The sequence below is a fragment of the Pipra filicauda genome, unplaced genomic scaffold, assembly GCF_003945595.2.
Source record: "Pipra filicauda isolate LSUMZ 115617 unplaced genomic scaffold, ASM394559v2 scaffold83_size3615187_pilon, whole genome shotgun sequence".
Taxonomy (NCBI): Eukaryota; Metazoa; Chordata; class Aves; order Passeriformes; family Pipridae; genus Pipra; species Pipra filicauda.
Window position 1 is genome coordinate 1,963,883 of NW_024105020.1, and position 12,175 is coordinate 1,976,057.

Below are 12,175 nucleotides of genomic sequence, written 5' to 3' on the forward strand. Positions count from 1 at the left end.
ACATTATTATGTGTATGTTCCTCTTCTCCTTTTAACAGCTTTTATTTTTATATCAGACAAGTAGTATGTTCAAAGTGCTTGCTTGCAATTCTATGTATGGAAATGAAATCATTGCTGCACACAGAAATTGTAAAGAACACAGATCACACAGTGTTTAGCAGACTGCAGCTGAATACAGAATTTTGACTGGCACATGGAAACCAGTCCACATGGGCATCTTCCAATTCCCAGTTAATTACTGAGAATTACTGCTGGCTTTGCTAAGTAGCACACTGCAGCACTGGTCCCTTTCAAAGAGTTAGGAAGTTCACAACTCATGTAACAATAGGCTGAGGTTGGTAAAGCAAAGCTCAGATCTTTTTCCCTAGTCAGAATTCTCTATTTAGAGGGATCTTTACTGAAATTTATATATGATTTAACCCACAGTGACTGGGGTCTTTAATCTAGAAGAGTGATTGAGTGAGGTTTAGCAGCTGGCTACTTATTTATTATTTTATGTTACCTGGAAATGGACTGTGACTGAAAGTACATTGGTCATGTTTCAATCATAGAAAGGGTTGGGTTCGGAGGGACCTTAAAGATCATCTATTTCCAACCGCCCTGCCATGGGCAGGGACACCTTCCACTAGACCAGGTTGCTCAGAGGTCCATCCAACCCGGCCTTGAACACTTCCAGAGATGCAGCATCTTCAGCTTCTCTGGGCAACCTGTTCCAGTGCCTCACCACCCTCATTAATGGCCATCTGTGTTAATAAAATTGTAAAATACAGTGTCAGAGGATTACCAACATAAGGTGCTGCAGCAGTAACCACTTGTGCAGGTTCACAAACGATCCTGCTAACAACTTAATCGCAAGCTGTGCCAGATTATTTCCTAAAATGAGAGAAAAAACCAACCCTGTAAAATTTAGATTCAGACTTTTCAGTTGAGGGGCGAGGCTTCAAGCATTGGCCTTCAAACATCAAAGTAAGCAGCTGCAGGCTCACACTTTAGGCTGAGATATAGAAGGAAACAGGAAAGCAGAGTCCCCCAACCCTCCCCACCTCTTCCCAAGGCCAGGGCACCCTTTCCTTCCCGCAGTCCTGGCGGTTCCCACGGCGGGGACCGTGGGACAGGCTCGCAGGTGCAGGAGCTGGTGGACACATACTGGGGGTGCGGGGACAGGACACCAACCTCCGTAAAATGCACGGCGGGAGTCACCGCCGGGGATCCTCCGGGACCCCGGGGTGCCGCAGGAACCCCACTGTGCTCTGTGTGGGGCTCGGGGCGCCATGAGACCCCCGAGAGGAAGAGCCTGGACCTCCCTCCTGCTCCCCTCAATTGCAGCCGGAGCCCCCAGCCGCATCTACCCGGCGGCGCGGACCCGCTCGGCTGCGGCACAAAGCCCCGAACTCCGCGGGAAGGGCGGTCCGTTCTAGGGCTCCGCCTTCGGCTCCTCCCCGGCGGCTGGGTCCGCGCCGAGGGAGCCGGAGCCGGCGCCGCGCAGCCCGCGGGGGGCGATGTGACTCGGGCGGCTGGGGTGCGGCGCGGGCTCGGAGGGGACGGAGAGCGAGACGCCGAGCCGGGGAAAGATGTGGCTGAAGCCCGAGGAGGTGCTGCTGAAGAACGCCCTCAAGCTGTGGGTCACTCAGAAGAGCAGCGGCTACTTCATCCTGCAGCGGCGTCGGGGCCACGGAGACGGCGGTGGCCGCTTCACGGGTACCTGGTGGCGCGGGGGTCGGCGGGGCGCCCGGCCGGGCCGGGAGGCGGGTCCCCCCCGCATCTGCCCCTCCGGAGCTCGGCCGCGCGGGGGAGCCGCCGGCGGGTCGGGCTGGGGGAGCCAGGAGCGGCCTCTTTGTTCGGCTCGGCACGGCACGGCACGGCACGGCACGGCACGGCACGGCACGGCACGGCACGGCACGGCTGGCCTCGGCTCCGCTCGGCGATAGCGCGGAGAGGGCGGGGGCGCCGCGGGTCCCCGGCCGCGGGCGGTGCGCAGGCTGCCGCCGGCCGGGCGGTATGGGCGGCCCCGGCTCTCCCCGAGTTGCCTGGGGAGCAGCTTCGCCCTTTCGTAGCCTTGAGCGGCGCTGAAGCCACTTTTATTGTTACTTCCCCGCGCTCCTCTCCCGACGGTTTCTTCAGCGTGACTAAGGGCGGCCGCGGAGCGAGTCAGGAGGAGCCGCGGCGGTGCCTGCGGCCGCAGCAGACGGCTGGGGAGCGCTATCGGGGGGCTCCCGGGGGACGGCGGCGGGAGTGGAGGGATGCCGGCGGCTGTCGGTGGCACCGCGTTCGGCTGTGCCACCCGTGCTCCCCCCCCGGACCGGCCGCGACCTGCGGCTCACCTACCCTTTCGATAACGAGAGCTGTATAAATACGTATAGGACTTGGCTTTTGGACGGTACATGACATTAGGGGGAAGGGGTTGTTAATTCAGTGTTGTGGAAAAGTGGATTGCCACTTTTTTTTGGCGTTAATTATACTACGGCTTATGTGGCTGTAAAGCAGGCACGTTGTATCCATGTGGCACTCCAGGTACGTGTAGTGAAGGATATATTCGGAGAAGAAGGATCACGCTGTACTCTCGCAACAGTATGGATCCGTGAATAATTCCGGCGAGAACGCTGCGTTAGGCTGCACTGACGTTGTAGAGTGAGGAATTCGGGCCAAACTTTTGATTCAAAGACATCAGCAGCTGAATTCAAACAAACAGTGGTTTGGAGAAACAATATAGTTTAACAATTTAGCTCTTACTTAAAAGCAGTTGAGGCTGTTTTGTACCTTACCAAAATGAGAATTTTTAATGGTGGCTTATATATTTGAAAGGATGGTCTGGTATTTTCAGAGTCAGTGTTTTCTACGGTGTTTAAGAAACTGCATTACCACGTTTGATATTTATTTTATTAAAACCTTTTGTTCCTGAACCCTTGACCCTTGCCATTGCATAATACTGCTTTCTGCAATTTTTTTATTTTTTTTAAATCAGAACTTATCCTCCTGTCTGTGCATAAAGTGCACAAAAGTTAACTGTGGCTTGGTAGGTCCCATGCTATCCATGTATTACTAATGAAATGGAAGTTTTCCCAGCGCGTTAAATGCTTACCCTCAGTGTTTTCCCCTGCCCCCTGTATGGAAGTCAAACCACTCTTCTGTGACAGTAGGGACGATGTGGATTAATTTTCGGAGTTAAAAATAGCTATTTACAGCTGCTTGATCTATGTCCAGGACAATCATGAGGTTCAGTTTCACAAATGTTAATGCCTCGTGCCTGAGCTTTTCACTATAGAAATTTGCAAGCTTAAACCAAACAAACTGCTTTTCTCTCTGGTTAAGTTTTATGTGAATCATCTTACTGAATCTACATTGCATAGGCTTGCTCAAATCTCTTTTGACTGGCAAGGGAAAGCTGCTCCGGTCTCACACATTTTGCAAGGGAACTGTAGATTCTGACAGTCTCTTAAACCATTTGGAAATGTTTGTATTTAAAAGGGCTTAGAAATTTGAGTCCTACAACCAAAATGCAAGAGTTATGGAGCATTAAGCCTAGCTGGAGTTAGACAGATAGTGTAATTTTTTTTCACAGTTTTCACTTGGAATGAACAAAATGGAGACCTGTACTGAGAAACAGCTGGGCTTTGCTGGTAACTGTTTGCTTTCAATGCAAAGCTTACCTCCCGATTCTTGCTTTACATGACTATAGAGACACTTTGTTAGTACCTGGCATTTCCAAACTGGCAGATACAAAGGGCAGTAAAGCACTGCTGTATTTCAGAGGATGGTCTACCAAGCAGTGGAGCCAAAAGTTATGTTTGTTTCACTGGGGAAACAAAACTTAAATGAGAGCAGTATCCATGTCTGTTTTCTCTTCCCTTTAATAACATAAACCCTGACCAGTTGCAGTTAAATTTGATGAAAAGGTGAAAGTTTCAAAGATGTGAAGATCCTGTACGTGAAGGCAGGTGCCATGGTAAAAGAGAATTTTATAACTCCTACGGTGAGGAGGAGGCTGTGTATCCTCAGGCCATGTTAGACCCATGTGGGATCAGAAGAACAAAATCCCCAGAAGACTAGATTTCATAAGAGTGTAGACGGGGCAGCAGACCACTCGAGATGTAATTTGCTTTAAACAAGGTGGAAGGGTGCAACACCTGAGCTGTCCTTGTGCGTGTTGCTGCAAAATGCTATTTGCACTGAACCTATGAAGGGACATCTGTTTTATGGCCCAATTCTCATATTTACATGTCTCTTTTTCTTCTAGGACACCACTTCTTCCTTACCAAGGCATTTTGTCTTTTAGGGAGTAGGTTAGCACAGCTGGAGGGTATATTTTATGTGGATTTAATTTCTGAAGGACGGACTAGAGAAGATCTCTTGCACAAATGCGTTTCTTCTGTATCTGTGTCTCTTCATGTACTGTGTTTTAGTCAGCCTCTGAGCAGATGTTTGTAAGTGAGAGACTGTATTTCCTACTGTTATTTAATTTGTGTCCTAGGGCAGTTACCAAATGCGCACTGGGCTTGCAAGCAGTTGGCACAAAAAATGATGGAGGCTGTATTTAACTCTTCCTTACCTGACCAGTGACATTTTGTGTTCTGTCTTCCCAAGAGAGATTCTTTTGCTCATAAATGTTTAGCTTGCCACTTCACCTGGATCTCTACTTGACAGCTCTGTTAGGAAGGAAAATGATAATGTTTTAGAAATACTTTACAAAACATGAATTATTTTTTAACTAATAACTAATTTAAAAACTATTTTTAAGTTATAGATTTAAAAAAAATTATTTAGCTCATCAGTTTCTGTTTGTTCTGGGGTTTTCTTAGCCTAATTGGAGAGCCTTTTAGTGATCCCTACAAAAAAGGCTTGTGATGTAGCTATGACTGACAGGTCAAAGTTAGTTGGATTTCATACTTGCTAATATCTTTGGTTCTGGAGTTACATATTAAGGATAAGCTTGAGATGCCATTAGTCAAAAATACTGTCAAATGCCTTATGGTAAATACTACAAGATGATTTAGTCTTTAAGTGAACCACTACTTTCATTTTTATTAGATGATGTTGAAAGCTTCATGCACTTTTCTGTTTGATTAGATTAGTTTTGTGCATTTTGACAGTAAAACTGCTTGTTCTGGGAGGTGTTGGGAACAATTTCATCAAGAGTGCTGGACTGAGAGAAGTTTTTCATTCTTACCAAGCAGCTAGTGTTGCAGTTGCTGTTTATACAGTGCTTCATATTGCACACTCTTAGCATATAAAACCCCTCTCAGGATTCTTTTAAACACTTGTGAATCCTCCCTTTTATAAATGAGATTAAGTAAGACTTTAGTATGAACTCTTATTTCAAGTAGCTTTTTGTCTTGTTGAGATACAGTGCTGCTTAAACTTCATGCTTGAAGTAGATCAGTAAAAGATTATGTTTTGTTCCCGTTTTATCCATGTTTTTAATTTAGTTATGATATCTTGCCCTACTATTTTTCCAGCCTCCATTTTCAGCTCAGGGCACTTTCCAAACTGGATATGGTCTTACATTGTTTGCAAATCGCAGAGGATGAACATTTTGAAAGGAAATTCATTTCTTCTTCCGCTCATATAAACCTTTACGGTTCACAACTCTAAATATAAGATAATACACTGGAAAAAAGAAGCATCTTCTGTATGTGAATCTGAACCTTATTATTACTTTAGTAAAAACAAATGTGGTGGGAATGAGAAATAGACTTCCATGAGCTATATGCCAGCAACTGAAATAAAGTCCCATTTTAGGATTTAATTTTTTCTTTTAAATAAAATTCTTACAGGGTGATAGCTTTCAACTGATCTACAGAGTACCTCTTGGTTGTGAATGGAGATTTGACTAGTTATGTGATAAGACCTTTCTTTCTTATTTTCCGTTTGCCTGGATTTTAATTTTTTTAATGCATACAGAAAATGGGCTGTTGGTAAGCTCTGTGTCTTTTTCCTGGATATTAAAAAAGCAAAATATCTTTTGCTGCTCTTTCATACTGTTCTGTTCAAGCGGTCCTGTAACCATTGTTAATACCTCAGCTTTTAGTAGCCCTGGGCACCTCCCAAGGCCTGAAGTAAATAATTTTTATAATAGAGTCAATTTCAGGGAAGGGAAGCAAGGGGACCACAGTGGTTGAGGATTCTTTCAACTCAGACAGGGAATCCATTTAGATGGCCCCTGTTCATTACAGGGAGAGGGGCAAAAATACCATGAAGACTTGGATTTTTACTAAAGAAAGCAAATAAATTTTTTTTCCTTCTGGAGAGTGGGAAGGCAAAATGAATAGCATATTCTTAGAATCATATTAAAAGATGCATCCCAATACAGTCTTCAAAACAGCTTGTCTTTTTGTCTTAGAATATGTTCAGGATACCAAAACAAGTTACGGATGGATAAATGCTCAACCTGAGTGCTGATGGGAAAAAAACCACCCAAACAAAACACTTTTATTTCAAATGCAGCAGTTTGAGGAGAGGAAGATGCCACAATGCTGATATTAATAAAGGATATTGGTATGCTCACTGTCTGCATTCGTGTTTTGTTTTCTTAAAGAACAGCTCTCTGAAGCCTTGCACAGGAGAGAGAGAAATCTGCATACTTTATTAAATGCTTGGACTCTTGTCAAAATGTTATCTAGCCTTGCCCACAACTGGAATTCAGATGGGCAGGTTTTTTTCCCCCTTTTTAATCTCTCTATTTTACTGAAACATTTTTTTAAGGAGCGTGCATACTTGTGAACTCTTTCCTAAGAGGATGGCTTCTTTGCTACAGTGTTTGAGCTGGAAGGAAGGATAGGAGCAGGGGGCCAGGCTACTACCTGCAAAACTGGGCACTCAGATTCCTGATCCCTGTGCCTCCTTGATCTCTGTGTGCTTCTCTGGCCCCCTCTGCTTGGCTTTCTGGGGTATTTCCTAATCCTAAGGCACAGATGTGTAAGGTGAAATGCAGATGGTTGTGTTGAAATATTACCATTGTGTTAAATGCTAATATTAAAGGTGAGGAAGTACCTTTGGTTCGAAAGGAGGGACTGTGGGGTTGTGTCTGCTTAGCGATTGACCACCAACTTGTGCAAGACTAATCCAGTAAACAGCTATGGTGTCTTTTTATTTTCATGCTGTGGAGGCCAAGTGGCGCAGGAAAAGGCAGGAGAATCATAGAACATGGGGACTGGAAGGGACCTTAGAGGACCATCTAGTTCCAACTCCCCTGCCATGTGGCAGGGTCATCTTCCACTAGACCAGGATGCTTAAAGCCCCATCCAGCCTTGCCTTCAACACTTCAAGAGATGGGGCATCCCCAACTTCTGGGCAATGTATTTCAGTGTCTCACTCCCCTCATAGGAAAAAATGTCTTCTCTGTAAAATAATTAAGAATGTCTGTGGTGGCAGAGTTTAGGTAGCACTAGTTCGGTCTGTTCAGTGTTATTTACAGCACACACCAGAAAAAGCGAAAGACTTTTTTATATTGCCCCAATTAGTACCCTGTGTTTGAATAATGTACAGGGCTGCAGCAGCAGCTTGTATATCCCATCTTCTTGTCCATTTTCAGGTGGAAAACAGTTTCAGGTATTTTCACTTGTAATGTGAGAATCAAAGCATTTGGCTCAGTGGCCTTCAGGGCTATAAAAATAGGCTTGGCGTGACCTGGACTGATGGCAGAGGACTGAGATAAGCAGCTGTGAGTGCTCTGCCATGGCAGCATTCCTGCCTGGGGAAGCAGCCCACGGGGAAGCAGGGCTGAGGAGAAATAACCAGTGCCCCAGGGCAGTGATGCCATTTCCACCATGCCAGGAGAGAGGGTGCATGGTCTTTCCCTCTCTAGGTGGTGGTCCAGTGCAAGAGCTCAGCGTCACATCCAGGAACATGTCCACCTTCCCTGGAGCACTGGGACCTAGGAATAATAATTAAGTAATTTGTTACCGTTATTTGCCAGATTTAAAGAAGTCCCAGCTCAGCAGAAAGCAATTTACCTAGTGGCAGTGTTTGATCTAGCAAAGCCTGCCTTGGAAGTATTGTAAGAGTTTGGATGTTGAGTATTTCCCTGGGTGAATAAATGCTTGGAGCATTAGGTCTTTATGCTGAAATCTAATGTTGTCTGTGCTTATCTTTGAGTGTGGTGAGCCCTTATCATTACAAAGGAAACACAGCCTTCCTACAGCTGTTGGAGGAGTCCTTCTTCGTCTTTTTTTGTATTACTTACTCAAATATGTTCTGCAACTTTTTTTCTGGTGTTAGAAGCATAATAAGAAATACTTTCTAATGGGTGCTGTATTGTATCAAAACCTTTTGATATAATTTTGCAAATGAAGACAGCGTGGCTGTTGTAAAGCCAAGATGGTGTTCCTGTCCATAAAAAACATATATTTTAGGGAGGCCTGAGTGAAAGTAACAACCTGCTTGACATCTGAGTTTGGAACTTTTAGAGAAATCAAATCAAGGTAGTATGAAAGGTGTCCCCAAATATTTATGCTGGGGGCCACCACTGGCCAACAGTAGCTTTGTGCCCACTGTCCTGGGCCATGTCCTGGGGTGCAGCTCAAAAATCTCCACCTTAGCCTATAATGCTTAGTGCCTTTGGGATGTGTGGCACTCTCTGGCTGGGCTGTAAGAGGAGGCAGCAGTGGATCCTCAGTGCATCTCAGCTATGGGTCTTGCCTTGGACCACCCATGGGGTTGTGGTCACTGGTTAGGGCTCCTGCATGTTAAGGTGGTTGAGGCCCAGTGGGAGTCAGCTTCATAACCCCCCCCCATCTCTCTTGCAGCAAGGACATTGGTCCTAGAGAGAGCTTCTAAGATGCATTGCAGAGCCAGGCATCAGTCCCTGCTCTTTGGTGCTGTCCCAGGAATGCCCTTTTGTCAGGCTGAGCTTATCCTGGTTGGTGTGAAAAGCAGCTTTCTGCTCCATCAGCTGGAGCACAGGGATGGCAGGGACTAGGGAATGGGTACATCCATGTTTTCCTCCCTGTGTTCTGCCTGATGGTGGGCTCTTCCAGTTTGCTTACCTCCTCTAGCGTGGCTAATTGCTGCCCACCATGGCTATTGTGAGACTAGTTGTTTGCAAATCATTGCGGGATAGAGGAAGCTATGTGAAGAAGTGTAATTAGGATTCAGGGTATGGAGTGCTTTCTACCTCAGAAAGCCGAGATTAATTCTGCTTTATTGAAGCTGTTAGTTCAATTTCACTGTCCTTAAAAAAAACCCAACTTTATTTTTATGATTGTCTGAATTGTTTGATTTGCTCTTTTCTCCCAATTCATGTGCTTGAACAGCTTAGAGTGCTTCTTGCAGCGATTAACTCTCCTTACAAAACTGCAACCACTGGGAAGCAACCTGTGCTGTTAGCTTCTTCCTCTTCCTGGGAAGAACTTTCTCGTTTTGGATAAAGTATAGCTTTTGTCAGACAGCTGGGCTTATTTTTCTTTCTGCCCCCAGCTTTCTGTGGTGGGGCAGATGTAGCAAGCCACAGTAAGCTCCCAAGGATGAAATGGAAGACATACTTTCCACTTCATGACTTTGTACTGGAGCGATAGCATGGAAGGATGCTGTGCTGTGACTGTAATCGTAAATGCCTCAATTTGGTGGTTTTGTCTCACAAAAGTAACCTAGTCTGATTGAAAAAAAGAAAGAGGGGTATGACTATTTAAAACATGGCTTTGGCACAATATGAGTGAGTGTAACCACCAATTGCTCTTTTCCACGTCCCTGCGGAGCAGCCGCGTGGTGCCATCACTTTCCTATTTTGGAAGTACCAGGTGCCTGTGGCTGAGAGAAGCCTCAGCCTTGGAGTCACTAAGCATCTTGGCAATCTGGTTTGCGTCCTTGTACGGTGGTGGTCCTCTGCCTGTTTTCTTGGAAGGACTGGAATTGGGAAATACTTTTAAGTCGGGCCTTGTTGCACATCTGTCCTGCCATGCTGGTCTCAGGTGCAATGGAAATCTCAAGTCTTTTTTTTTTTTTCCAAGTAGACTTAAGAGAAGTGAAAGGACAATTTTCTCTCTTCTTCAAATTTCTGCAGCGGTCAATTTGCTTGTACAGTGACTAAAGCTGTTGCCTAGGATGCTGGAGACACAGGCTGGACTCTGTCTTCTATGTCACCCCTTTGATTTTGGAAGAGGGGGTGTAAGTGCTTCATTTGGGGGGTTCAGGGCTATGGCAGATGGGTGGGAAGAGGTGCCCCTGTGTGTGCATCTGACCTGCTGTTCCTCAGATTTTAAAAGTGCCATCAGAATTTCTTATTAACTAATTGCAGATACCACATATAATTGCTTCTTTGAACTACATTTGCTTTCACTCTCCGCTTTGTAATGAATTTATGAGTTCATGTTAAACAAAAGATCCTGGCTGTGGTGACCAGATGTCTTATTTAAAAACAAAGTAAAACTGAAAGGGTAGCATTGCTGAGTGTTGTCGTACTTCAGGCTTCCTTGTCACTTAGGCTTAGATTTAACTCTTCTTTTTTTTTTTATTTTTTTCTTCCCCCACCGGCCCTCCCAGAAAAAAAAAAAAAAGGCAATGGCAGCTTTGACCTTTTGCCTTTTCATTTTATTTTTTGGTAGGATTTTATTAACTTATTGGTCCCAGACTTCTAAGTGATCAGTTCAAGTTCCTCTGCCTTACAGCTGCCAAAGTGACCACCCCTTTTATGGGAAGGCATTTGAGTAGTTCTCAAAAACTTCCCTTTAAGGCCTTTAGAATATGATGGAGGTAAGTAGAAATCATCTTGCTGTATGTAGAGGGTATCTTAGACTGCCTCTTGAATGTTATCCTAAAAGATGGAAATGATAGATAGTTTTTCGGCCCAAGTTTTTAGTTTGAGTTCAGCTTTAATCACCCTCTGCCCAGAATCTTGGAAGTTTGAAAGGATTTTTGAAATACCATGTAGATAATTAACAACGATTTGGAAAAGGAGCCTGCATTCTTTAGTTTGAAAGATATGGTATGTTAACTTAACTTGGTGTTAAGTTAACTTACTGTAAACATGTTCCTGTTCCTGGATTAGTTATGAACATGACACAAGATAAGTTGTAATGGGATTTTTTATCTTTCTGTGGGGTATAAGGAACCATGTCTTCAAAGATGAAGAGTGGTGCACTTGTGATAGTTCATTTGAGAACCTGATCCTTATAATCCTTGCTTTGTGTGTATGTGTGTGAAGAAATTCTCAACAAGTTCATGCTGCACAATGTCCTGTTTGTGTCGTACTTGGTTACAGGTTGATCTCTGTAAAGGAAAGACAGTCCCTACCTGTTGTAGAATTTGAAATCGTTCCTTGGTAATTTTTATACTCCAGTTTATTTGCTGTATTTTATCCACAGTGTGCATGTACACTTGATAGAAATGGATTTGCAATTGGAAGTACAACAGTCTTGTTTTACTTGGAGGTATCCAGTTTCCAGTATTCAAACAACAAAGTATGCATGAAAGTAGATGTTTCAGTGAAATAAGAACTACCAAGTAAAGTGTGGGATTTGTAGTGAGTTTTCCAGATGTGTTTTATAAACTTTCTAAAAAAGTACAGGTAGGTGTTGCCCTACCTGAAACCCAGGTTCCAGCTAAAGTGATCAGATTTGTTGAGGAAAAGCATATAATTTCAGTAGAAAAGGGTCTTTTTCCACTTCTCCTGTCTTTTCCTCCATATTTGTCAAAAGTGTACATACTACACTGGACATTTGCATGTGACCTTTATCCTGGAAATAGTCTTTTTGCATGAAGAAACTTGTACCTTTTGAGGAACCTGCAATGTTCTGTCAGTGGTCTGTAGTAGAAGGCTATCTAAACCTACGTCTGCAGCTTTCCTTAGTACAGTTACTGTATGGTTAATTGCTTTTCCTGAAATACTTCTGAGTCTTGGGAGGTCAAAAAGCGGACAAGAAGTTGGTGAAGTGGCTCGTAAAAGGGGAAGAGGTACTCTGAATTTTACGTTCCTCCCAAAAGTCTTGTCCCATATAGAGTAAAAATAAAAAAGCAGTGGGAGTTTTGGGAAGAAAACCTGTGTAGCAATTCTTCTGCCTTTTCCCCTTCTTCTTCTGTTTCCTTTCACTTTTTACTGTCCTGTAGTATAAAGGGTTTTGCTGTTGCCTGTGATGCAGAAGAGGTCTGCATCATCCTGACCGAAGGCAAGCTGATGCATGAACATGTGAGCCAGAGGACCCTTTATATCATTTATATGTACTTGCAAGACAGAGACCCTTTTATT

At 44.4% G+C, this 12,175-nt stretch overlaps 1 protein-coding gene across 3 annotated transcripts in view; it reads left to right on the top strand.

The window, feature by feature from the left end:
• Window positions 1–1,453: 1,453 nt before the first annotated feature.
• The window catches only part of TBC1D8 (TBC1 domain family member 8), a 50,725-nt gene continuing 40,003 nt past the window's right edge, over window positions 1,454–12,175 (top strand). For all 3 annotated transcript variants that reach the window (XM_027718053.2, XM_027718054.2, XM_027718056.2), the window contains exon 1: window positions 1,454–1,698. In XM_027718053.2, the coding sequence (XP_027573854.1) occupies window positions 1,572–1,698 (127 nt within the window). In that variant the 5' untranslated portion in view covers window positions 1,454–1,571. The remainder of the gene's footprint in view (window positions 1,699–12,175) is intronic.